Raw genomic sequence first — 27,928 nt, forward strand, 5'->3', positions numbered from 1 at the left:
TTAAGTTTTTTTATTTGTAATGGAAAGCTGCAAAATATGCATTTGAAACAATTTGACATTTAGATGTGTGTATACATTAAATCCTTCGTTCACATTTTAATTGCTTGAGTGCTTGCAACTATTCTATTGCTTTGCTGCATTCATTATGCTTTCTTGCTTAGCTAAAATTTTGCTAATACAGTACCATTTATTCTATAAATACAGTAAATATAATAATATTTTTATATGTGTATAACTATTAGCATTCAAGTTATATATACTCTTGCATAATACTTTGCTTTGCCATATATTTTACATCTCTGCAAATCATTAAGAACTAATTATAAAAACTGATCTTAACAATGTACAGTAATAACTTTTGCCTTTTCTTCTTGCCACAACATCTATAAACTAGTGCATACGAATGAATTCTCATAACGATAAATAAAACATTTCTGTATGTAAGCATATATAAATTTGAATCATTGTATAGTATCATTGTGGCTTAGGAAAATTCCATGACCTTTAAGTCGCAGCTTAGAATTATTATTACTTAATACATTCACATATATGAAGCTCATAAAATTGAGCTCAGACACTTACATATAAACTGTGATACAATGGTTATGAATTTCATCTACAAAAATTCTAATTAAAGACACTTAGTTTGCCAGCAAATTTGCATTCGTCTTCCAGGCTTTCCGACATTGCTTTTTGTGTGACATACATACATACAATATATACATTCATACATGCATAAATGTATGTACATATATACATAAATAGATTTACTTACTATAGTGGCCCCCACCCTTCCCATCACGATCCCAAATTTTGGTAGGCTTCTAGGCTGTCAATCTCGCTGGCAATCCTTTTTAATACCCTGTTTGTTTGCTGCCTTCGCTTAACCCTAGTGTCGCAACATTCCCGGCTTACATAAGCACGCAGCACTTGCGACTGGAGCTCGTGCTATCGCTGACGACATCGCCAGTTATGCCACTGAATTTATTAACAGAGCTTGCATTCGTTGCAGTTGCTGCTGCATGCGGTCCGGCCTCGAAGTCCAGCATGTTGGGGCTCATGACGCCCAGGCCAGTTGGCTGTGTTGCAATTGGTCCAGATCCATTGTTGTTGTTGTTGGCATTGCAATTATTGTTGTTGTTGTTGTTGTTGTGATTAACTGTAGTAGCGGCTCCTAAAACAGAACCATTAGTTGTTGTTGCTGCTGTTGTCGATGAACTTGTGACAGATGGGAGTTCAAAATTATTAAGCACGTTGGCGGTGCGAGAAAGCGAGCGTTGCTTTTTCAGATTAGATAAAGTAACGGCTGCCGGATCCATGGCAACATATTGCTGATGCTGCTGATGTTGCACTAGCATTGGATGTTGCTGCTGAAGCTGTTGTTGATGATGAGTGCTGTTTGTGTCTACATGATGCGTTGATTTTTTTTATGTGTGGATTAGAAGTGGATGGTGGTTTGATGACGCATGTAATGGTGCATACAGGCAGACGGAGTCAAGCAGACGACACAAAGCGAGCGCAACAAGCAAAACAAAATAAAAAATACAATTACAAGCCAATTTTATAAACATTCTGTATGTAAAGTCGTGTAAACTCAAAAACGAAGTATCATAAGTATGTACATATGTCTAACATGCATGTCCTTTTCAAATTGCAACAGAGAAATGAATGCGCGACTGCTAAGTTAATTCCGTCACTTGTCTAATGATTCTTTTCTAATATGTTTTTATTTTTGTATTTGGTTAGTTAATTAAGCTGAATCTTTGAACTTTAAAATGTAACTAAATAGTAAGCTATTGTATTATGCATTAGTCTTTGAGCCCTGCTATTGACTTAAGCATTGATATGGACGCAGCTGCGCTTAGACTTAGTATGAATATGGGTGTGTGTGTCTGAGTTCGTTGATGCTATCATTCAACTTACCTACTAGGACGGTAACTTGCACGTTAATCTTGCCATTGTTGGCGTCTTTGGAGGATTGAATCTGAACTGCCTCGGCGTTAGCGGCGGTTCCCTTCTCCGTCAGGATGACAGAAGAGGCGGATGTTGCACTGCTTGCGCCACCAAAGTGCTCCCCAGCCTTGAGTAGAAGCTGCTCGTCATTTTCCCGACCGTCAGGCGGACGACGCGACAGATAGGAATGTGTCGTTGTATTGTCCACAGCGTCGGCGGACTTGGAGTGAGTTAGCAGCTGTCCGCTTAAGGTGGCCTTGGGGGGTCGCTTCTCAGCGCTATTGTTGTTGTTGTTATTATTGTTACTGCTGCTGCTGCTACTAGTGGTAGCTGTGTGGTAGCCATACCCATTGCTCAGCTCAGTGGCAGCTGTTGGCATGGTCGTTGAGGAGGCGTTGGAGTCCGTAGCCTCCTGCGCCTGCAGACGAAGACGAGCCTCTTCCACAGCATCCTTTTTGGTTGTAAGCGTTTTGTCGCGCAGACTAGTGCGTCGCACCGATTGGGCTCTATCAATAAAAGCAATAAGTATCAGTGTATCAGAGAACCATACATTTTATTTGTAGGGAAATGGAGCTACCTGGTGTTGTTGCTCTGCGAGCGTCGAACGCGCCGTCGTTGCGCCTCCGCTAGTCGTTTGCTCTCCTGCTCTGTTTTCAGCTGCTCTATGCGTTCACGTATCTCCGGATCCTCACAGATATCTGCAGAAGAGTGTGAAGATAATAGGTATCATCAATAGCCTTCACTTTCCGTTGCATACCTGAGGGCGTTTCATCATCTTTATTTCGAACATTCAAATCGGCACCACATTGAGCCAGCATCTCCAGCACCTCGAGCTAGATACAGACACAGATTCAGGCTCAGATACATACAAAAACAAAATTTTTAGGTTAATGAGCCACTTACATGGCCCCAACATGCAGCTGCGTGCACTGGTGTCCAAAGATCTTTGTCCATTGCATCCACATTCACATGCTGCTCCAGTAGAAACTCCACTACACGCACATATCCATTAGCCGATGCTATATGCAGCTATAACGAGACAGAACGCCAAAAAAAAAACAGAAGCACATAGTCAGTCTCAAGTAACAAGGATTGACAGATTCACTTACCGGCGTTGCCCCTTGGTAGTCTGGCTCCTCGAGGTCGCCGCCGATGCGAGCTACTTCGGTCAGTTCTCTGAGCATGGCACGCTCTGTGGAGGAGCGCGTCTCGTCGATAAGCTCCTGCGTGACGCCACGTTGGGCCATTTCGCCCTCGATGAAGTCGAGCGTATTTTCGTCGTCACACAGATCGTACGGCATGTTGCCGTCCGTATTGACGGCCAACAGGTTGGCATTGTGGCGTATAAGTATACGCACCAGCTCGAGGTGACCGCAAGTTGCCGCCGCATGTAGCGGCGTCCACTTGTCACTGTCCTGCGCATCTACGTTGGCCCCGTAATCGAGCAGCAAACGCAGCATTTCCACATTGTTGTCGATGCAGCATTGGTGCAACGCCGTCAGCCCATCCTCGTTGGCCGCATTGGGTGTGATGCCGTGCTGGAGCAGTGCCGCCACCTCTGGCATGTCGTTCCGGGAAGCTGCCTCCAGCAGCACTACACTGTTCTCAAACGAAATGTGCCGCCGCCCACTCACAGTACCGGAGCCATTGGCGTGTCGAAAGTGATGAGTGGTATCGCCGCCGCCATTTAATAAAGAACCACCGGCACCCGCTCCAGTGCTAGCACCACTGCCAGTTTGCACCTTGGCGCGTACTAACTTGATCCACTCCTTTTCCTTTTGGCGCGCCAGTTTCAGCTGCTGAGTTCGTCGACTAACAAACAGAGAGAACAGAAACAGAAGATTAAGGTTATGCAAATGTATGTAATAGGAAGAAGGAGGCATCTCCGGCTTCTCGACAAACTGCGTCTATTCGGCGATGTCGTCTTTATGTCTCTTTATGCTAGCATATTGACTTTATTTTTAAATTTGAATTTTTTCTTCCTCCCCTTTTCTTAAGGGATTAAGTTCAATTTACTTCATGCAGACAATTTTAGCACGCTCTGATGTCCGTCCGTCCCTCTTTATGAGCAACAAAAATTCAGAGCCTATAAGAACTAAAGCAACCAAATTTTCTATCAAGGTTCTCCTATATCCGAAGCAGTTCACTTATATTTTCAGACTTTATTTTTCACCTGTTACTTTTGTTCTCTCCGCGTTTCAATGAGTGATTGCCCCTTGTGGCGATCGGTCCTCGATTGCGGTTTTTGATTTAAATTTAGTAGACAGTCGATACATGGGTTAGATTTGAGTAATTTGAAATACAATGATTCAAGAAGTGCTTTACCAAATTATTTTTAGATCACAAAATAAATATATTCACTTTTTTTTTAATAAAAAACGAAAATTTTAAACAAAGGTTATTTAATTTCCAAAATTTTTTTTTCGAATTCTGAAAAACCGGAGATATTAATCTTTGGAATATATTAATTTACTTTAAATGTTATTTATTACATTCCGCTAGAAATGCCCAATCGCCATTGTGGAATGTGTACAAATTATAAACTCTAAAAGTCGATCAGTGTACGCGTATCTGACGAGTCAATAAGGATACCCTATACATGGTACATGTATAATAAATGTCTACATGGTACAAATATAATAAATGCCTGCTTATAAGGTATTCAGGTCATAGTTCATTGGCTCTGACTATCGGATACTTACAGTCTGGCCAGCTGGAGTCTTTCATGGGTGGGAAGACTCTCGACGGTTTGCATCTCGGCCACGAGGTCGGCGTGCTCCATTTTGAGCTGTTTGGTGTAGTTGGCATCTTCCTGGTTTTTGCGTTGGATTAAAATGCCTTTGATCATTTTGTCGACGCCGTCTATGCTCACCAACTGATATGTTAAAGATATCTAAATGAATATGTATAATATTGTAAGGGGGTTGTGTGTTTAAGTGAGCACTTTTCGCTTAGGTTTGTTCAGCAGTTGGTTGCTTTGTGCGGTTGCTGCTACTTCTGTTGTTGCTCGTCGTCCTTGTCGCTTGCATGTAAATTGTAATTTGCATCTTTGAATTTTGATTGCTGTCAGTCATGTACCAACTTGTGATTTTTTTAAATTGCTGTGCAACTGCTGATTGTGTTTTCGTTACTTTTACTGCCCGTACTGCGCTGCTCTACGCCCGAGCTGCGCTGCAACTCTCATGGCAGCAGCGCTGTCATCGCTCGAAGTCGTCGTGGTCGTTTATTTTACCTCTTCCTCGATGTGTTGATTTTAATACCTTTCGGCGGCCTGAGCAAACTACAATAAAAGCCAATTCAATTTATACTAATAAATATATATTTATAAGATTTATAATAGTAAAGAATTTATATTAAGATAATCATACTATAGGCAATTTTATTTTAAGAATAATAATAACGGATAGTTGTTCCTGTTTGTCCCTTTGAAAACTGTTTCAGCTGCTTATCTATATCCTATTCGGAAATACTATGCATTTTTTTATGTAGTTTTTTAAATATTTTAAAATTTTAAAAAGGTGGCAATGGTTTTCTTTTGAAATAAGCATTGATAAAAGCAATGCCGTCAGCTTTAAAGTTAAATAGCTGTGTTTATAACTTTATTACTGCTTTTGGTGAGTTTATTTGCAAAAGTTTTAAGTTTAGGCAAATTCTTGAAATAGGCAAAAGAAAACACTATTATTTTGTAATTTATTTTTAAAGCTAGTACTATTAATGGATGTTTTTAATTGTATTGTAAAATTAAAATATATAAGATATGGGTCTTTAATATGTTGGCTATACCCAAATTAAAATAAAAGAATTATCTAGAGAGAAAACCAATATATGTTTCGAGGTATATTTTCAATCGCACATCTCTTATACATATTGCTACTATAATAAAAAGATTATACAAAAGTATAATATTATACAAATGCTCGTTGTCCATCTCTTTTTTTTTATCTCTTTTTGAGGGTGATTTATGGTGAGTCTGCGGCAACACTGATGTCAATGCGTGCATATCTTTTCTGCGATCCCTTAATCAAAAGTGTATAAATAAGATGGCCGCGTCCAACATTAAAGTTCAAGTTATTTTTCTTCTCGTTCTTTCGGTTGATGGTGCTCAAAGTTTTGGTTAACAACAGTTGCACGCTAGTCAGCCATCAAGTTAAGTTTGCTAAAGCTGGGTGCTTACTTAAGCAACCTCAACTTGTGTTCTTCTTTTGCAATAAAACAGACTGAAAGAATTTTTTATTAGACTAGTGAAACCACCTTAAAGTTGCACAAACGTAATTATTTGCGCATTAGAAACAAGAATGTTGGAATGAGTAGAGGGAGTGTTCTGCAATTGTCTTAATAACATAAATAAATGGATAGGAAATTGCAGTTTTAGCAAGCTTAATATCAACTATAAAATTTGTATCTGCTTTTTATACACTTTGACATTTTTGTAAAAAAGACTAAATGTGTCCGTCTGTCTGAATGTTTGAGCGACTGTTTCTCACCAACTATAAGAGACAGAGCCACCAATTAAATCCACGAGCTTGAATTGGCTACTGACTATTAGAGAATCATGGTTATTAGAGAATCACTATTAGAGAATCATGACTATTAGAGAATCATGGTCTTAGGAGCAAGGAGAATACGTAACTCAGACTTCTGCAATTCTATTAGGATGTCAAGAGATCAGTCAGAGAGTCAGTCTGCAGTAAAGTTCTACATGACATGTCTACGAACAATAGCTTCGCATCATTAGCATACATAAGAATATTTCAATGCTCGAACTGCGAGATTTGCCGGTTCCAACATTTAAATATGTTACAACAACATTTAAATATGTTACAAAATTATCATTTTTTAAATTATTGTTTGGCATCGTCTAGAACGATTAAATTGAACGTAGTACATCGCGACCCTTTCAGCTCCTGATATATGCAACTGGGAGAGTCGTAGGAGGTGTACTTGAATTTAATTAGCATGGGCTAACATCTAAAGGAGCTTCAGCTGCGTTAAGTCAGTATTTTCTCGACTCACGTACGCTCGATTTATTTGATTTTGATTTTATTTTTGTGCCAGACAACGCAGTAAATACAGAAACAAGAGCAAGCCTTGCATTTCTGTGGCACAGTCATTTGGTTCTCCTACAGCGAGAACGACAATAAAAGCAGTTTCAGCCGCCTGTTGGGGACCCACTGCATGCTACTCGCCGCATACCACATGCCACATTCTATATGCCACATACGCTTTTTGGGCAACGGTTAGAGCAAACAACCTTACACTCTTGCTCATCCTTCACCTTTTTGTACCGGCCTGCGTCATTTCTCTCCTCACTTGTCATCTTTCATCCGCCTTCGCATCGTTATGCTGGTCGGGTGCTAATGCACTCAGTACAAGCACATAATTCGTAGCTCTCGAGCACGAGAGGCAAGCCGTGAAGTATGGCAGCCATACACATTACACGACTACAGTGGCCACCAAAATTAAAATACACTCTGGGAAATGCGAACAGAGACACAACGTGTTGGGCATAGGGCAAACACTCGAATGCGGCTTAGTAATCCTTTGGATCCACTGTGCCAGCGGTTGTAGCACTCATTAAAGAGCCTTCGTCCCAGACGCAAGACCACCAACCAATACAATTTGTTCCGCCTTACAGCCAAACCCAGCCAGCCCAACTACATCCGCCTGAAGGTGTTTGCCCACTGTTGTTGTGGCTTGGGCCAATGTTGCACATTGCGCCTGTCGAGGGCCATTCATTTTTGCGCCTGACGTTTGCAGCAACCCCTCCTTCCACTCTTTCGTGTCCTCGTCCAAGCAGCTGGGTCTGACGCTCTTCAGGTCAACACCATCGCCTTCGTCACTTGCCTTGATGTTCAGCCACTTAGTTTGAATTTAGCTTCAAGAGGTTTTGACGCTATTTTTTTTTGCTTTTGCTCTTGCTTTTTGTTTGTCATTTTTTTCCCTTAAATTAGTTGCTTTTAGTATGAAATAGTTGCATATATATTCAGCTTTAACGGCAAACACATTAATTGTTTCCCACCGAAATCTGTCCCAGTGCCTTATGGGATACGCATACGCCTCATTGTACACAGAGCCCTCTTCAGTATATTGGGTGTAGGGGCTGTAAATTAACCCCAAGCACACTCATATATAAAAATTGCAATGCGAAATTCTTGCTCCAGGGAATATTGGGAGCAGGGAATATTGGGTTGACTTTCTAACAATTAATATTTAAACATGTTTTAATCCAAGTCTGATGAATCTAGTGTAAAGTGTTTACCATTCAGCAAATGAATTTATAATATAGACAATCAAAACATTTGTATAAATTGGTCACAAGCTGGCGTCAGGCCGTTTCGGTAGGAAGGGCTACTATTTGATGAATTCACATTGCTGGTATGTCCGGTCACCAGCTGTTTATTCTTAATGTGTTATGACTGCTCACTGGCTCTTGGCAAACACAGCAACTCTCATGCACTGGACTTCAAAGAACTCAAAGAGCTTTTGGAGCTCTTCTGCCCTTTAGCTGTATCGCTTAATTTTTTATTGTTTTTTAAGTTATTGGTTAATTGTGCACAAATTTTCATTGAGTTCTGTGTCTCTTTACACTCTTACTCTGTCTCTCTCTTGCTTTTTCTCTCTCTCTCTCTCTCTCTCTCTCTCTCTTTGCCTTTATAGGCAACTCTATTTATTGTCACTTGCGGTCGACACCTGGAGCGCCACCTATCGTTCAATTGTTCGCTCATTGGTTTAATTATTGCCCTTGCCCTTTCCTTTGTTGGTTGCCTGCCAATTTATTTATATTTACGCCCATGGCTTATTTCCTTTTGACCCACTAGCGATTATACCACCCCGCCTCTCCTTAACCAGCCTTCAGCTGGCCTGTCCACACTTCCCTCAAGCGTCCCATCGTTCCCATCTAGCCTGTGTCTTTGTTTTTAAATTGCTCTTGCTGTTCTCATTTTCGCTTGTGCTCTTGATGTTATTTTCACAGTTGTTTGCTATTGCTGCTGTTGTTTTTGTTTTTGATTTTGTTGTTGCTGTTACTGTGCGTGGCTGCATTTATTTATGTGAGCGCAAAGAGGGAAATTGTGTCGTCGTTTTGTCGCAGGTGAAATATTTTTAATTAAAAAAATCTTTTATTTAAGCGACGCGTCAGCCGTCCCAGCTGAGTGTATAAGTAAATTATTATTTTAGTGGAAAGTATATTGTGGCTTATGGTCTTGGATTATATGGCTTTAACTATTTTTAACTATTGTAAGCAATTAAGCGTATACGATTTTGGAGTATTTACCTTAAAACTTTTCCCTCTCGTAACAAATCTATAATTATAAGTATATTGTGACAAGTTTAGGAAAAATTAATCGATCTCGATCGATTTCTCAGTGTTTAGTTTGTCAACCAGGAAATATTGCAAGCTTAATAGTTTACGATTTAAACACGTAACCGTTACCAAAGGCGAATGCAAATATAAGCAGGGTATATAGCTTAAGCCTCTGTCTCTGTGACTCTGTTGAGTAAATCTCAGCTGAGTGCAGAGCATCCCAGAGTAGAGCACTTAATATGCCAACTAAAAATAAATTCAAAAGTAAGCGAGAGAGCTACCACTTATTTTATTGCTGCACTCACACTTACCCACATGCGCCCCTATTCTTGTTATTATATTCGCTCACTGGTTGGCATATCAGCGCTCCAGTTTTTAACAAGGTTAGCCCCAAACACCAATTCAAACGCACACATATCCATACATATACACAATGTTACATTTCAATTTAACTTTGTTGCAGTTCCTTTTTTCGGCTACTTGTTGTACAGGACCCCACGCCCCGCCCCACGCGCGCTGGCTTTAAATTGAGAGCCAAAGAATGAAAGTTCGCCTCAAATTCGTAGTAAATAACCCCATATGCAACGATTCTCGGGGTATTTACAAAATGGTGTCAAACGGATATGCATGTTGATGTAATTTGCACCTACTTTTAAACGCTCTCGGACCTCGAGCAACGTGCAAAAGTGAATTATTTTTATGACCAGACCAGGCACGAGTAAATTAGAATTTTGCAGTGACTGCTCTAGATCCACGGTTCCACGCCAGCACACACATGTATTCACACATACATTAAAAAATGCATGTCCTGTGCGAAAATCAGCGCGAGCTAATTGCGCGATTTTTATCGCCCAACAAATGAGGTCACGACTTCGACCCACAAAACAAAACAAGCTCAAACAAAACAAGCCCAGGACAACAAAAATAAACAAAGCAAGTATTAAATACAATAAAGTACTACGTAGCCGACATTACGAGACCCAGTACATACGGTGTGCAGCCGATATTACGAGACCTGGTACACAGGGTGAATATCAAAACAAAACAAACCATCTATGGCGGCTGGAAGGCCAGGGATATGCGTGTAAACTGAAAGCAAATTATTATCTTGATAGCTTTTGTGCTTATTATTATATATATTTATAGTTTTCTATGTACTACAATACCAGATGCTACGAACTGTAACTTTATTGCTTTATGGGGGAATTTAAATTCTGACGTAAACTTGATTTGTTGATACACAATCGATACACGGACCTGCGTACCAAATTTGGCTTCTCTAGCTCTTATAGCTGCTAACATCTCGGTTCTCAATATCTACTGAGGTCTTAAGTCTGAACTTGCATAAATACTTTATGGGGTCTGCCACGCCTTCTGCTACGCACAAACCTCATTTGACTAACTTAGAAGACCCACTAACGTAAACAAAATTTTCTTCTTTCCCTCTCTCATTAATTCCTTCGTGTATTAGCGCGTGTTGATTAATTAATTTATCTCGTACAAAGCGGTTTATCTCACGCGTATGAGTAATGAGTTACACTATATTTCGGGCTAAGCGACAGGCGAGCAATAAAAGCAGTTTATTATATGTATGCTTGCAATATAGGTATGAAGCTTTATCCAGTCCTGCTCACCATTTGGGTCAACCTTGTCGGGCCACATCGGTCCACATGGCACATGTCTGAATACAGCTATTTATTTATTCAGTGGCTTAATAATTAAGCACGTGATCTTATAAATGTTATGGCCACGCATAAGCCTGCAGCATTCACACCACTACAGACCCTACACTATTACTGTCTCCCCTCCCCGCTTGCTCTTCCGTGTGATAGTTCGAGCACGTAATTGGCTTTTGGGAGTACGCACAGCAGGCAAATTTGTATTAAATGGAGGTACGCATGGACTGCGTTCCAATGTCTCTAAGCCTCACACAAAATGGGCTTTAAGAACAGCTTATGTGAGCTTAATGAGTTCAGAGCCCACCAAGTGCAGTGTGCTGGACCAAACATTCTCAAGCTATATGACAACGCTCGAAAGTCTGTGTCAATGCTAGAAACACAAAGTACACTTTGATTGGTTTTGAAGATGAATCTGACTGTTCCAGACTAAGCTATACCCTCTGTCATGACGCCCACTGCAAGCCCACGCTCCCACACTTACAAAATAATTATTCATTCATATGAAAATAGCTTCAATATGAGCGCAGATTTCTGTCTTCTTCCACTGTAAGCACTGTAAGCAATCATTTATGGAAATCCACTTTAAAATCCAGCTTACACAAGTCTTTCAGAATTCGGAAATATTCTAATCAATATCTATCCCTATATAGAGAGGGACGGTCTAGCGTCAATGCTAACGCGGTGCGACCGTTAGATGACGCTGCGGGAAAAAATGATTTTGCATATTCATATATAAATACGCCGATTGTAGCTTCTTCGTGAGGTTGGCCGCGATCAATTTTGTATTGTATATCGATAGATGGCTGGCAGGGCTGCCACAATGCGCTCTGAATTGTAAGCGTATGTGTTAGTCAAAGCGCATTAAGGAGTTGACTGCCCCCAATTCTTATTTGTTGCGCTTGTTATTTGTTGCTGTTCTCTTTATTTATGCCGCATCCAGGCCCTCTGTAATGTACTATATTTTCTGGAACGTTTTAAATCCGTTCTTGAATCAACTTTTGCCTAATCCGCAGTGCCCAATCCACTTTTTGTAACTTGTACATTTCCACAAATCGAGCTCGTTCCGAAAATCAGTTTAAGAATAAAAATTATTTAAGTTCGTTTTTGGAGCCAATACACTGGCATTGATGCAATTCTAAATTGCGTAATTTTAGAACTGACTGTAAGTATTAACCGTTTACCACTTGGAAATTTAAGACTCAGACTAATTTTCGTAAAGCTTTACGAGTTGAGTCCTCACTGAAGTGTTTAATCACTTGCCTTAGTGGCAATAAAATTGTAAAAAATGTTAAAGAATTCATGCCGCTTGAGAATTAGAAAATAAAAAAGGGATTTGTACTAAAGCTATATTGTTGAATATATGTATGTGATATGATATAGTGGGTAAATCTATACTGCAGGCTACTGTCGCCCGGCTACAATGAGTACGACCATCTGCATATGACCAGGCACTGTAAGCCATATGTTGCCCGACGTCAACACTTGCAGGCGTCTAAAAGCAGGTCGATACGTTGAAAACCCGGCAACAATTGTAGCTTGACCCACATTAAAAGCGTGTTAAGAAAGCCGTGTAGCTTGCTAGCTTCTTGCTCAATCATCTTTGCTCTATTACATGACTTCCTTTGAATTGCCTACTCAATAGGCAGCTGAAGAAAAAATGTTCGCCATCACTTAAGCCAGGCACTCTACGCATTGATGAGCAATTAAAAACTAGGACTTTGAAGATATTATACTTTACTTATATTTCCAATGTGTGGTATTATATTGGTATTGGTTATTATAGGTTGTTTCAGTTGTACTGCTGAGTATTGTGTTAACTTGGTTAGTCCTAGATAAATGAGTTTTAAATGCGATTAAACGTACAAATATGTATTGCCTGCTTTTGAGCGATTAGGTCTCTCTGTCTTTCGCGCTCAAAGTCGCTGTTCCACTTAAGTTATATTTAAATCATTGCAATTTCAGGTTGTTTAATGTTGCTTCATAAAATTTTGAGAGTCAACTGTCAAAGCAAGAGTCGTATTGCGCAAAATGGGAAAGTTGATGTCAACGAATTGGCAGCAGATTAGCCAAAATTTGCTGGTTCCATTTGTGGCTAGGAAACTAAAAAAAATGTACACTAATTTTTGTGCACATCCAATGACAATAACAGCAACAAAGACAATTGCAAGGGTAACAACAAAAACATCAACAACAACGGAAGCTGGCAGCGGCTGTCTCAGAGCGCAGCTCGTTTCCGCTTGGTCAACAAAGCGCACAAAGACAATGGCATAGGAGCCAGGGCCGGGGCCGAACTATGGCGTTGGCGGGATCAAACTAGACTGAAAAATTATGGACAAATGAGTAAAATGCTAGGGATTGCTGTGCGATATTCAGCTCGCTTTGCACCCATCGATAAGCATCTGAAAAGTCCAATGCCTTATACCTGTCTGATAAAATGCCTGCGTAATCAATAAGTGCCTCATAAATTATGAAGCTGTCAATTGAAATAGTGCGCTTGAATAAAAAACCGCACACTCTATGTACATACGTAGGTATAAGCCCTTGTACACTTTTATTTTGGCAAAAAACTGGGCAATGTTTTTTATTGTAACTTTATTTTCTGCAAGGATAATTCTAGTATGTTTCTTTCGTTGCTTTCAAGAATATATTCTCAAGAACTTATTTGTATGATCATAATAATAACACATAATGCGAAATTGCAGAGGTATGTTGACAAACATCACATTTAATTTTTTCAAAGTAATTTTTTCATAATAATCAAAAAGAGCAAAGCATAAACTAAGTGATTGCATATTTATAATGCGAATAACTACCCAAATCCAATCTCAATGGATGCTAAGAGTTTCAATTTCATTGTATTACTACCACCGATAAACCTACAATGCTATAAAAGAGCGACTATTTTATATTAAAGTGGATATTAAGGGCTGATGCATCCAAATTTAATCTGATGCTTCATTACTTGTTTTGCTTTTACGGCTTAGCTTAGAAATCATATTAAGAGCTAAGAGCTCATTTGAAACTGCAAAAATCATATCCGTTAAGAAGTTTATGAGTCGCACGTAATGGTTCAGCGATATATTATTATCGCTAATAACTATCAAGGAAAATAGCAATTGTAAGTGAAGCTTCATGGTTATCGCAACATATTCAGGGATAAGGTTATGTGTAAATCTTTATATTACATTATATGGTTATAGGGGTTTTATTACCTTTAAATAAATAATTTTCAACTTGATTTTACTCAGTTATTTCGATGGTGACGCTTTTACATTTTGCTTCATACAATAATTTTGGTTTTGGTTTATTTTATAAGCCGCTCGTATCGCCACTGATATCGCTTAGTAATCATACGCCCCGTAGCTATCTTTGAATTTGTATTTGTATTTTTTTTTCGCGTTACCTCTTTTTCACTTGATTCCCGTTTAACTTATCTTAGATGACCGCACTCATCACGTGAATGGCGACAAAACAATTTTCATGAACCATTGCAGGGGAAAGAGAAGTTTTTGTTTTGTTTCGCCTATGTACAAAAAATTATATATGTATGGTTATTATGAGTGAATTGTATTTGGTATTGCCGTTTTCGCTCTTGTTTATTGCATTATCTACGTTGGTATACTATGCACCATACTCGGCTGACATTTTCTTAATCGCTCTTCATATTTCCCTTGCCTTGTGACACAAGTCAAATAAATTGCCAAACAAATAGTCCAAAGGCAAACGGCAAGTGGCACACGGCACGCGGCGAATACGTAATATTAAATTGAAGTGAACGAATCGCGTCTTGAATGATTTTGCGACTCTCCTCACGCTTCGCGCTTCACGCTACCCCAAGTGCAATTGGAAGTGTCCGCTTTGTTGCTGGCACTGCAGCCACAGAAACATAACTGAGACTGAAACACTTGAAACATGGCCAAGCACCAAACAGACACAGCACGTTGCGCGCCAAAGAGATAAAGCTGTCGCCAAAAGGCCGCAGAGGCTTCGTAAACAGTCGTCGTTAGCCAAGAACCACAGGGTCCAACGAGAGGTCTCGCAGCGGGAAGTGCCCGTCGCGCAATGAATGAGAAAATAGTATGTGAATGGGCGAGAGAAAGCGCCTACAAAAGAGAGAACGTTTCGCCGAGAAGAGAGAGAGAGAGGCCACGAAGACACCCGAGCGTACCAAAAACATCGACATAATTCTACGTTCTATTAGTGTTCCAGTGTGCACTGCCTAACAAGTGAAATTTAAAAGCTTTTCTTTGTTAACTTGTATTTTTTTTTAAGTAGTCGAACCTCTTTGAGAATTTTTTCAAGTGGCTGCATTTTGATATATTTTGTTTTTTGTCAGCTTTGTACCACTGTGCGAGCAATTTGCGTGGGTTGCCGGCTGGGAGCGATAAGCGAAATCATTCTACATTTCTCTCTCTCTCTCTCTCTCTCTCTCTCTCTCTCTTTAGCTTGCTCTCTCAGTCTGTCTGTCTACCTCGAAGGCGCCAAGAAACAGCTGCTTAAAGTTTATTTGTTTGTTTTGTTGTCGCAGTTAAGACGCTGTCTCTATATACTTTGTACATATATACATATGTATTTATGTATGCGTTTGTATCTAAATGTACATGTATCTATGTCTATAGCATTGTCTTCAACTTGCACTACTTGATTGCTGTCACAGGTTTTGCAGTTGGCGCCCGCAACCCGTTAGCACTTGCGCTACGCGTCGCTTTGCGAACTGCCGCCACATCAGCTTTATGGCCTTCAAATTGTTTCCCAAACCTCTACCTCTGCCTCGAGACTCAGTAACATTATCAATTGCCACCCACCGCCTTCCGCCCACCAGCGAGCGTAACGTCTTTTGGCCCCGCCATTTATTTGCTAAACGATTTTCTCCATTTCATTTGACTGCCGTAGATTTGCTTCTCCATTTGCCGTTTGCTTGTTGTTGCTGTGTATTATTTTATTCGATTTATCGTCTTGCAGTTGCATTCGTATAAGCTACTACTACTCGTCACTGTTTGCTCTATGTTTTGTTATTCTTGCTAACTGCGTACTTACTTCTTCTACTTATGTTTCTGCATCTGGCGATTTCAGCTGTTTCAGTTTGAGTAGTGGAGTTCAGTTACGTCTATCTATTCCACTACCATTACCTTTACTTTGTAGTATTCAAAGCTCTCTACATCGTTTCCTTTGTTTATATTCTACATTCTGTTCCGTTATTTATTTGCTTTCACTACAGAAATTTGCACGCTGCTCTTTGCTGTTATGCTTCCGCTGTCTTTGCTGTACTTGCTATGGCGAATATTTTATATAGTATCTAAAGCTACTTTGTTAAACAAACTTTTGCTTACCATACCCCCTAAAATATATATATATATGGATGCGTTCCAGAATTCGGATTATAAGTATCTCTTCTTTATAATAAGATTTAATGATTTCAATATTGACCAAAGATGGGTTATATGTATGTAAACTTAACTCTGAATCTTATAATTAAAGTTATCAGTATTTCGAGAGCAATGTGTATGACTAATGATGTGACTTATTACAAACATTAGTTTGCTGGGCCCTAAAAATGTCTATTGCATTTGCAGAAAATGTCTGCTGGGTACCTAAAAAAATCCATTGGCGCTGGAGCAATACAGCTGCGCATTAGCGTCATAGTATAGTTTTGTGGGTATGACTGGAGGTAGTCACTTTGTTGTGCAGTTGGGGGGTAGATAAGTTGTGCAAATATTTTACAAATACCAGATAACTCTACTTACAGAACTGTAGAAAATGTGTAAGCTAAAATTCAATTATTCTACAAAACTCTCAAGTGGCACTAAGAGGCCATAGAATTTGTTATTGTTACTTTAAGTGATCAATGATCATTTCAGGAAATGTCTGGTTACGCGCAAATATAAAGCTGGCAGCTCTTATTTAATTTAATTACAATATCTATTAAATTAAATATAACTTTGTGTGTTACAGTCAGATCAAATTTCCCAGCGTATATAGGTCTCGATATTAGACTTATGATTTGATTCGATGTCAAGTCGAAGCGATAGGAGTTCAAATCAGCACACAAATTGCATTACAGTACAAGTTGCATTTGCTTTAGATAAGGTCTATGATGCCATACTGACTGCTCGATATAGTTGTACGTAGACAATGTTGGATGCACATGAAGCAAGTTCATGTTACTCACAGACAACGTTCCACCAACAATATGCGAGGTCAAAACCTTGCAAAACCATGTGCATTATCTGGCTGCGTGTGCCAATGTATCTATGTACATAAGTGTATTCGTGTGTGTGCAGGATTTTCGCCAATGGCTTTCAGGCGCAACATGTCGCATTGTTCAACTTTGTGTGCTTTGCTCAGTCCCTTATATTCTATCTGCTGTTTTCGTTTCCCAGACAGCTCACCCTCTCCCTTTTCGCAGACTGCTCTGTCTGCCACTGCCAGGCGAGCAACAGCCAGTGCTGTGTGGGTAAAGCTAGTGCAATTACTTTGTTTCCCTTTTGTTTAGAAGCAGCTAGGAGTTCACTAGTCCCTAGCATAGTATTTTCCACCTCTCCCTCACTGCTGTCCAGTCAGCTGAAACAAAAGCAAAACTATTTCCAAGGGTTCAGATCCAACTGAATACAAACGGTTCAAACTCCCGCTCAACTGTATCCTTGTGCAAATTATTTAAACTAATGTCAAGAATATGAACAAAAATGTACTGCATTGTGTATTATGTGGAAAATTCCATATTCATATTTATGAGAAATGAGAAGAGTCTGCTTAGTTCGCAGCGTATTCATATTTAATATTGTTTATTTAAATTAAAAGTTTTCGCTTTCAACAACAACAATTTTGCCAATTACTCGTTAGCGCAGCTGTGTGTGTTGCTGGTGGTAGCAGCGACGTGCAGAGTGTGCGGCAACCGCCACTGCGAAGCTGTTACATGCTAAATATTTGTGCAGCAGGATATGAAACAATATGCTACCAGTAGTACACGATGACTATGACTATGACTATGACTATGATAATTACATTTACACTAACGCCCTCTGTGTTGCTCTGTCTATTTGAATAGTTGCAAAAGTGTTTTTGTGGAATGCGCAACAAAATCGCTTTATGGGCGTCTTTTAGTTTCTTAATTGTTTGTTTGTTGTCAAAAAACAGAGCGCATTAAAGTTGTGCGCAGCTTACATTTTGATACGCTTTGAATAGGGTATTGCAGCAAAAATACGAACGCACCTACATTTCCCTTTGGTTTTACTTGGACTACGTGCCCACAAATTTTAGCCCAACCCAGTACTTTGTCCTACTATGGTGGAGGAGTCATGCAAGAAATTACATTGGCTGATGCAGTGTCTCACTCAGGTCGATTCTTAACACAGTTCAAATTATCAATTCCCATTTTTGTGTAAGCTTCGTATTCCGTATAGTGGATGCAGTGTAGGCGTGAACTAAAACAAAAAACAGTTTTCTTTAAATAACTCTTGTCGTCCACCACTTCTGCGCCCTCCTGGAACATTTTCTAGTCTATTAAGCGTTACTTTTTTCCATCCAAGGTATGTAGCTTCATCATATGCTCAACAATCAACATTCAGAATCTGTACCACAGATTCATTTTATGAGCTAAAATCGAATCGAATACAAAAAAACTGTTAAAAATTAACTTAACCAAAAAAAATGTATAAGAGATACTTTTTGAACAAATCTCGTATACCTTAGGGGTCTGTCATGTTTCCGGACAAAAAACACTGCAAATTTCTGGAATCTGCGACAAGATAGTGATTCCAACGTTGGAGTGCCAAACAATAATTATAGTTCACTATCGATGATAGACTTGCTGGTCAGCTGCAGTTTATTTATTCCACATTTTATGTAGTCGGACATGGACAAGTTCATTCAAATTGAACAAAAATACGTGTATGTAAACTTTTTTGTTTGCTTTTGCAAAAAATCTAAAGCTAAAGCTGTCGACACTGCTGTTGTCATTTGTGGAGTAACATTTGTTTTTATTAAATTTCATTTGTTATTTTTATTGTACATAGATTTTAAATGGTATAAGTTGCTTTTATTCTTGTCTAGACGTTGCTTTCTAAATCATCAATCAGCATTTTAAGGTCTGTATTCCACTCATAAATTTAAAACAGCTACTTAACGCCTCCAGTTAAGTAAGTAGTTAAGTTTCTGCACTAATTCGAACTTCGATTTGTACGCTGCTAAAATACTTTGTTGTCATTATTGTTACAGCTCTGAATTTCTTACTCTCAACCCACTTCGATACCTGCTTGAGGGTCGCCGGGATAGTCCAGGGATAGTATAATCAACCAGTGGATGACCCCCCAAGCAATCTAATCAATGAATGTTCCGCTTAACTCTTCTGCCTCTGGTTCCCTCTTTTTCGAATTGCTCTGCATATTTCACGAAACTGTTAATTGTTAAACGCTTTACGCCATATCTGCTAAGGTTTTTGTTTAGTCGTCTGATTTGGCGATATGGCAACAAAAAAAAAACCAAACAAAAACAAAGCTACACACGTTGTCAACAGAAAGCATGAGAAGATAAGAGAATTGTATAGAACTCTTTGGTGTTGATTTTATGACTGTTTATCATTTTATGTTGTTTACTGAGTAAATACCGTTATACCTACCTACCTACCTAGAATAAAATATCAACTAATATATTTATGTATGCATTTATATTGAAATTATTTCATCGTTCCATTCATTACACTGCGGTAACTAGCAGCCTAGACTAAAGCTTGGCTATCCATATTTTATGTATGTGTTGTATGTGAGAGTCTGTCCCATTGGTCATAGGTTTTGATTACCGACTATATATATTATGTATGTATATATATTCTATATTATATTCCCTATATTTTATGATAGTTCTGTTGTAGCTTATCAAACAACTTTATACACAAAACCGTTTCATTTGGTCAGCTGAAAAAATGAAACTATGACACTCTTATCAGGCTTGTGAAATAGCCTTGCGATTTTCTTAACGTTTTATCACTCCTTTATTATAATTTCAATGCGATCTGCATTTAATTCTGTGTGTAAAAGTGAATACCGACAGCAAAATCAATAAGGTCAGATAATGTCAGTATAACAGTGACAAAATCATGAACAAAAAAAATGGAACAACTATAGCAACAACAATTCAAATCAACTTGCTTCAGATTAGATCACGCGAACAAAAATATCAGGCAATACATATGCACATAGGTATGCGCGGCAGTTGGGCGTGTTTTAAGGCTATCGAGAGGGAGGTGGCGAGGAGACAAAAGACTTGAAATCAAGCAAACCTGCTGCGGGCGCGATAATTAACTGAAAAAGAGCCGTGAATGACAAGCAACCAAGCAACAATAATAAAAAAATGCTCGCGTAATTATTTACAATACACATACTATATATTCTATACTGTTATATGTATGTACGAATGTGGAAGTAAAGTTAAGCTGCAATCACTAGAGACCAAAAACGACAACTTTTGCTCAAGAGACATACATAAATGTATATACAGAGAGATAGACAGAGAAGTGTCTTATACTTATCTATGAAGCTTGAAGCTTTCATTAAACTTTCTTTGCCAAGCAAGTCATTCAATTAATTTCTTTTTCGTTTTCTTTTTGGCTTTTGCAGATTTTTTATGGACGCGTCTAGAGTTTACCTGCCCAGGTGGTGCTATTGGCCAGTGGACCAGTGCTCAACCCACTTTTCAATAACTCACGTGTCGGCCGAAAAGAAGCTCTGACAAACTGTTAACAGCTTTGAATGCGCACAAAAGCTGCGAGAACACAATCTCGTAAAGAATTCGTATGAAAAAAGTTGTGTTTCCATATAACGAAATAGCAATTCAGCCAATTTCTCCTCGTTGCCCAGTTAGCCAATTAGGCTTAAAATTTGAAATGGAATTGCACTTGCTGTCGGTACCGGGATAGATTTTGATCTGGAATAGGTTTGTTGATACAGATAACACACAAATACTATACATATGCATTCATATGTTTATTGCTTACATGTCTGCGGATGCGGCACTTATTTTATAGCACCCACCAAGTAGCCATTAAATAGTATTAAATTAAATGCCATTTTTTTTTTATTCTTACTTCTTTTTTGCTGCCTCTCCTCTTTGGCAATTAGTCAGTTGCACACGATCGATCAGAAAAGGTTCAATCAATAATATTGCAAGCTACTAAGTACAAGTCAAACATGTCTCGGTCACTGCTGATAAGTTGTGCATCATTTTCTGATAAATTTATTGTTCGACGTACAATTGTTAATAATAAATCATTACGTACCAACAGTTTCATAATGACAACATCTGATTACATTTATTCAAAAACGCCTAAAAAGTTATCATTGTTAAATTAATAAAACCAAAGATCAAATACAAAATATTTAAATATAAGTCTTTAAAAATAAGTTAAGATTACTAAAGCCTTTATTTAATATTTTTGCAATTCCGCTTGGATGGGGGTAACCTTTTAGCACTAATTTAAGATCTCTGGGGATAACATGTAGTCAGAAAAAAAGAAATATGGAGCTGCTGATGATTGGTGTGGTGTAAGTTGACGGGAAGTCCCGCTGATATAAGAGAAAATATGTAATTTCCCAATCGCCCCGATTTGTTAAAAGACGCGTGAGGAATATCATCTATGGGTATAGGTAATTTTTATTTGAAAGTCGAAAAGTTACTCAAGGACCTTACCGCTCATTCGAGGATTTTTGACTAAGTAAGTAAGTCGCGATACGATGCACAATTTAGTAGCCAAAAGTCAATTTTACATAAGTGTTTTTTTCATTATTTTAGATTTTGTTAGGTGTATTTACTTATATTCCAAGCCAATATCTCCGTAAATATAAACAATTAAAATCTTATACTTTGGGTGCAGATATGCTGTACCCTAAGCATGGAAATTATTCATACCTACCACATTTTATACCTCTAGCTCGGGCAAATATTTATAGGAGCATTACTTAAATGGCGATTGCAAAAGCATACATAAATAATTTTCCGTGTAAGCTGTACTTTCTACTTATTCGTACTTATGAGTACTTTCTACCTATTGTCTGACAATTAAAGCGGAAACGCGAACTTTCAACTATCAGCGAAGTAAGAACATTACTAAACTGTACGGAACTAAACAAAGCCAAGGAAAGTAAACAAAATAAGTGATAAAGTGATCAAAATTGATGCAATAAGCCACAAAAGCAACAGCAATGACAACAAATCAGCCACAAATTAGTAAACAAAAGCACAATTGTTGGCTTCTTGTTTGCTGCAGTTGCTTGCGTCAGAGAGTGGTGGTACTTTTGAAACTTTTAACAACGTTGACACCCACAAAAATGTACAAATAGAAAATTTTTGTTCCTATTACAATTTGTTGGTTGCCTCCACTGGGACAGTTGGAAGAACAATGTAAAGCGAAACTGGCACAAAAGTTTTTTTCAGACATGCTTAAAGATTGTGAGATGATGAGCCAGGGCAGATGTTGATTCAGTTGGTCCAATTTATTTGTATAACAATAGCTATATTGTTGTTAGTTCGGGTGCTACATATATTAACTTTTATAACTCTTTAAACTTACTTGTAGCTAAAAGTTACCATTACCTCAAGTCCAGTGTAATAAGATAAATCGTATTAAAAGTGATGTGATTCCCGGAGTGTTTTTATTAACTCTCTTATAATTGATAGATTTGCTTAAAATAAAATCTTTGCATTCTAAGTGTGATAATCACGCATTCAGAAGTAAATGATTCGACTGATGAATTGATCTTGAATTAATATATTTTTAAATGTATTCATTTTTTCCAATCTGAATAAAAATTACGCGCAGAACCAATCTTAAAGAATTACTTTGATATTGAATTAATTCCTTTTTTAAAACTCGATTTAAATTGTTATCTGAATTAATTCAAATTGAATGAATTCTTTGAATTCTAAATCAAATTGAATGCAGTTTTTCCACTTTCATTCAATAAGAAATGTTAGTTTTTGACTTATTTTACATTTCAAAGCACTTATCGAAATAGGCTGTGCGATCTAAAAGAGTTTATGTTACAAAATGTACTACTATATTAATGAATATAGATGCCATGCTATACGTCTCAATGTCTAAACAAAGATATTCAGATGATAGCATTGAAAAAGTCATATTACTTAAAGTCAATGATTATGTTTAAGTAAATAGTTTTAATTAAATACACAAATAATTATGCTAAATGATGTAATTAATTTCAAATTAGTATATTAATTATAGTAAAGACCCAAACCCACCACAGATATTGCATGTGTAAAAGTGCACATTAAGAATGGTAAAAGTATTTTATTATTGAGATATTGAGATGTGCTTAAACAGCAGTACATAACCTAGGAATTGTTTTCGCGTTTTATTTCTGTGTTGCTTTTTTCGTCTCTTATCTCTTTTATTCTCTTCCTCATTCACTTGCTCTCTGTGTTCTCGTGCTTTTCAATTTTTTGAACTGTTGTTACTTCTTTCGTAATTTCGCTCACACATTGAATTAACTTACGCTCTTATTAACGTACTCTCTTAGTTGTGTACTCTCTTTCGTTGTATTAAGTGTTACAATATTTGTTACCTAAATACTCTTTTGCCAGGCCTACAAATGATGTCATAATATTCGCTTGCTGCATTAAAAACTGCAAACGCCAAAGCGATGCAGCTGCGAAGCGCATCTTATGCTGACTGTGGGATTATTAATAAAATAAAATAAAAACAAAAAGTTAGTACCTTTATAACGCCTTAAGGAAAAAGTGAACTAATATTAAAAAAGTGTCCGTCATAAAAGATGTTAGGTGGCCCACTTAGTTCTTCAATACACCTCACCAGGAAACATGATTTTATTTATAGGCTTCAAATGGATACTTTGGTTGAAGTTGTAACTGTTTATATTCAATCAAACGATCCCAGCCCTATTATAAGTGAAGAACAATTTAGATTTATATTTATATATTTGTTGTACTTCTTCCTGGTTAAAAGATTTATATTTAAAACAAGTGGACGCATAAAATTTGCGCCCAACCAACTTTTATATACACTTTGACTAGGGCATCGCAGCAAACACACAAACTCACAAACACATCCACAACAAAACATCTCACGCTCACTATATAACTATCTCTTACATTCCACCTCATTCGGATGCTTCTATTTATACTGAACATTTATCTAATATACAATAATAAACAACCGCCGCAACTGCACAAATGTTTTCACGACATAATATTTTTATCAGATCCTTCAGCTAGCCCAGTTAAAATGGATCAGCTTATGATTCCCGAAGATGCCTTTCACCCAACTTTAGAACTACTTTAGAACTGCAGCGTCTAAGTCACTCTATTTTTGAAAAGCCGATTTTACCACATTTTTGGCAGTAATATTTTAGAAATTGCTCTGTTTCTTTATTATGACGCCTTAAAACGATTTTTTGATCAATGCGTTCTTCCAAGGCAACCTAGTTAGGTGGATTTAACAATATAAAATCGCGATTCTTAAAAAACAATTAAACGTATAAGAAACAGTATTGATTTTTCACTCTATTCTATTGTCAAAACAAATTTTAACTTACTTAAATGGCAGCTTTACAACGATTATTTATGTCGTTGCCGGCTTCAAATTGCTCACGATCCTAATCTTGAACGCTTTTTAAGTTGGTGTAAATATAATTATTTTATTTAGCTTTCCTAAATGTAAAGTTATGTGCCTCTATAGACGCTCACATCGTCAACTACAACCATTGATCGCTTACCTCTATAGATCCTTCCAAAACAAAATTATTTTATATATCTCTTGTTCGAATATATGAATATTTGTTTGGTCCCCACAATACTCGGTCATCTACTAATCTGTATTGAAATTTATTGTCCTTTATCTTTGAATGTGTGCACAACTAAATATTATTAATTCACTGTATAAACCCCTCCAATATTCTGTACTGTACTTACAAGAGACTTTATTCTGTCATTAACACAGAGGCGTCAGATTTTATTATAAAGCGATGTATCCTAACATGTTTAAATATTAACATTGGATTTTTGGGTTTTTACCAATCTTTGCAACGAATACTGAGTCTGTTTAAGGAGGAGGAAATAAAAAAAAATAAATTAATATATATAGGAGGAAATAAATATACCAAATTTGGTTGCTCTAGCTCTTATAGTTGCTGAGAAACACGCACTCATACAGACGGACGGATGGACGGACATGGCTATATCCACTCAGTTAGTCTTGCTGATCAAGATATATATACTTTATGGGGTCTGCCACGCCTCCTTCTCCCTGTTACATACATTTGCACAACTTTATAATACCCTTTTCCATTTTTTACAAAAATGTCAAAGTGTACAATAACGAAATAATATCATCTCTAAGGCGCAAATACATTTTCTTTCAACTGCATCAGCTATCATTTTTCTAATTCTCTCTCTCTCTCTCTCTCTCTCTATCGCTATCTTTCTCAGTCTCCATTGTCCTCCGTTGGTTGCATGTTCACCACATTTGGGCAAGTAATTCGCACAGCACTAATTAAATTAGTGAGTGACTTATCAGACTGACCGAATAACTGATGCTGCCGCTTTGCAATTTAATGCAAAGTGAGAAATACAGAGCTTGTAATTTGAGTGCGTATAAGTAGTCCAAATAACTTGAAACTCTTACACCTGCTCCTGCTCCAGCCGCTGAAGCTGTTCGCTTGCTCAATGTAAACCCTTGTTATAGTTAAAAGGATGTTTGGTTAATATACGGGGCTATGAATTTTCGCCACAAATCAAGCAGCTGTCTGAGGAACTTTCTTCTTGCATATCACACAGCATTGAATTACCAAAAGTAAATTAGCCAGGTCCCTATCAAGGGCTAGGAAACTTATATGCTGAAGATGTACATTTGTCGTGAATCCTTCATAAATTAACCAAAGCTAATGCTGATCAATTAGTTTTAGTTTTTCAGCCAGTCAGCAACAGCAAGTAGCGTCAATGGCGGCTCGAGGAATGGAATAATTTGCAAATCACAGAGCAAATATCATGAGTAACAACTATCGAAGAGCAACAGCTGAAAGCAAAAGCTTGTAAATTAATTAAGCAAATTGAGATTCCCACAAACGATGTTAGTGTGCCACAAGGATGCAAAAACTAGTTTCAATTCTTTATATATTAGAGAATGATGCTCGTCTCTCTTGCGTTCTCACTATGTCTGACGATTCGAAAAAACAGTTAACACAAGAGATAAAATGTACAGACAAAAATTATAAATTATATGTAGCTACGATGTACAACATCCTGTAAAATAAATATATTCATAAATTCAATTTTTTGAATTTTTTTCTCAAAATAGCCTAAATATTTAACTTTTCTAACTGCATTCGTGTCTATTGTTTAATGAAAGTGCAGCAGCTGGCAACAAATTGCACGCAGGCGCAATGGGCACTGGTGCATGCACGATGAACAGATCGAGACTTGCGGAGGGATAGACAAAGATGGAGATTGCCATAGCCATATAAGTGCACATGGGAATGTTTTAGAATTTGATATTTATAACCGGTTTTTATGTGTTAACAACAAAAACAACAAGTTGCGACTCCCATGAGAGTGTACGACAGTTGCATTTAGGGTTCACTGTTTATGGAGACTTAGCTGTCGGTTATGTTACTGTTGTTCTCGGTAATTGCTTATGTGCCTTACTCTTTTCAGGTTTAATTACTTCTGACATACATATGTATATACATATATGCACATATGTACATATAGCGGAAGTAGTACAAATGCGACCAACGAAATAACAACTAAAGTGACAACAGAGAGTCGATAGAAATGTGTCATAGCAAAGTTTTATGTGCACACATAAACGGTCCTCTAAACATATACATATGTATTTCTTATATTTTGTAAATTTTTTGATTGTATTGAACTAAATTGAATAATGTTTTATTAGCAAAATGTTAATGCTTACCTCAGTTATTTATTAAAAATGGGCCTCGCTGGTTTTAGAGCACAGTTTTTAAGCTGTTTTGCAATAGCAAAAAAACAAAAACAAAACTATTTTTATCGTTGTCTGTATCACGCACACACTTTCACGTTTCACACAAGAATTTGATGCGTTTTTGGTTTATTTATATTTTGATCTACAGTTGGCTGGGACACCCGTAAAAACTTTCGCCAAAAACGGATGCAGCACTGGAAAGTCCAGTTAGAGGCGAGGCTTAAGCACTAACTGGTTTTTTATAACAGGAATCGGCACACTGATGCCAAAAATTTGTTTTCATTGACGCATATTAAACATGTATGTTTTTAGAAGCTACGCATGTCTTGTGTAGTTATTTTATTTTCAGCTTTCCGTTGTCACATGGACATTTTTACTGCCTGCAAGAGATGATATTTTTTATTTGCAGTCTATTTTCCCTTTTCTCTTGCAAATTAACTATTTAAAACGGCCCACGCACAGTCACATACTCATCTACACTGAAAAGCAGCCATGCGTATCAACTACACACAGGTGAAAATCAAAGCAGAAAATTTAAACGGTTGCTGGTGTTATGATTGCTAATATGTAAGTATCTCGCATGTATCTATATATCTATATACATATGTACATATGAGAAGATCTGCTTAAAAAGCAAACAGCCGCAATTAGCGGCAAATTGAAGACACAACAAAAACAAGTTTTCATTTACGTTGCCGCTCGCATTTCAAAACACATCAAATCTAGCACAATTTTATATATAATACATATGTATATATATGTACATACTCTTTTGCAGGTATGTACATATGTATTATCAATTCACCATTTGCTAATGCAATTTATCTTAATTTATTTCGCGTTTGCCGCATAAAACTCGACACATTTTACTCGATAGGTAATATTTCAATGGCAAAAAATTCACTTGAAAATAAAAAGTTGGCGAATGTAGAGCGAATGTTTGTGCGATCAACAAACGTAATCATGAAGACACAGTTGCCACCTGGTCAACTCTCAGGTACGAAGAGAAGGCAGTGATGCAATTTT

The 27,928-nt window shown here is 37.7% G+C and overlaps 1 protein-coding gene across 4 annotated transcripts; it reads right to left on the reverse strand.

The window, feature by feature from the left end:
* On the reverse strand, positions 1 to 27,830 carry LOC108600430 (protein phosphatase 1 regulatory subunit 16A). Of its 4 annotated transcripts, XM_033294721.1 has the most exons (9): positions 27,708 to 27,830; positions 26,873 to 27,405; positions 4,656 to 5,233; positions 3,063 to 3,765; positions 2,857 to 2,982; positions 2,711 to 2,786; positions 2,531 to 2,651; positions 1,924 to 2,459; positions 1 to 1,405 (listed from the first exon to the last, which is right to left on the reverse strand). In XM_033294721.1, exons 3-9 carry the CDS (start codon positions 4,799 to 4,801, stop codon positions 912 to 914), a joined length of 2,202 nt encoding a protein of 733 aa, XP_033150612.1. In that variant the 5' UTR covers positions 4,802 to 5,233; positions 26,873 to 27,405; positions 27,708 to 27,830; the 3' UTR covers positions 1 to 911. The 4 variants fall into 4 exon arrangements, with proteins under 4 accessions (XP_033150612.1, XP_033150611.1, XP_017843488.2 ...); XM_033294720.1 differs by lacking the exon at positions 27,708 to 27,830 and having other exon boundaries at positions 26,873 to 27,417; XM_017987999.2 differs by lacking the exon at positions 27,708 to 27,830 and having other exon boundaries at positions 1 to 1,174; positions 26,873 to 27,412.
* Between the last annotated feature and the right edge of the window lie 98 nt (positions 27,831 to 27,928).

The sequence above is a fragment of the Drosophila busckii genome, unplaced genomic scaffold, assembly GCF_011750605.1.
Source record: "Drosophila busckii strain San Diego stock center, stock number 13000-0081.31 unplaced genomic scaffold, ASM1175060v1 chrUn_07, whole genome shotgun sequence".
In the NCBI taxonomy this organism is placed as follows: domain Eukaryota; kingdom Metazoa; phylum Arthropoda; class Insecta; order Diptera; family Drosophilidae; genus Drosophila; species Drosophila busckii.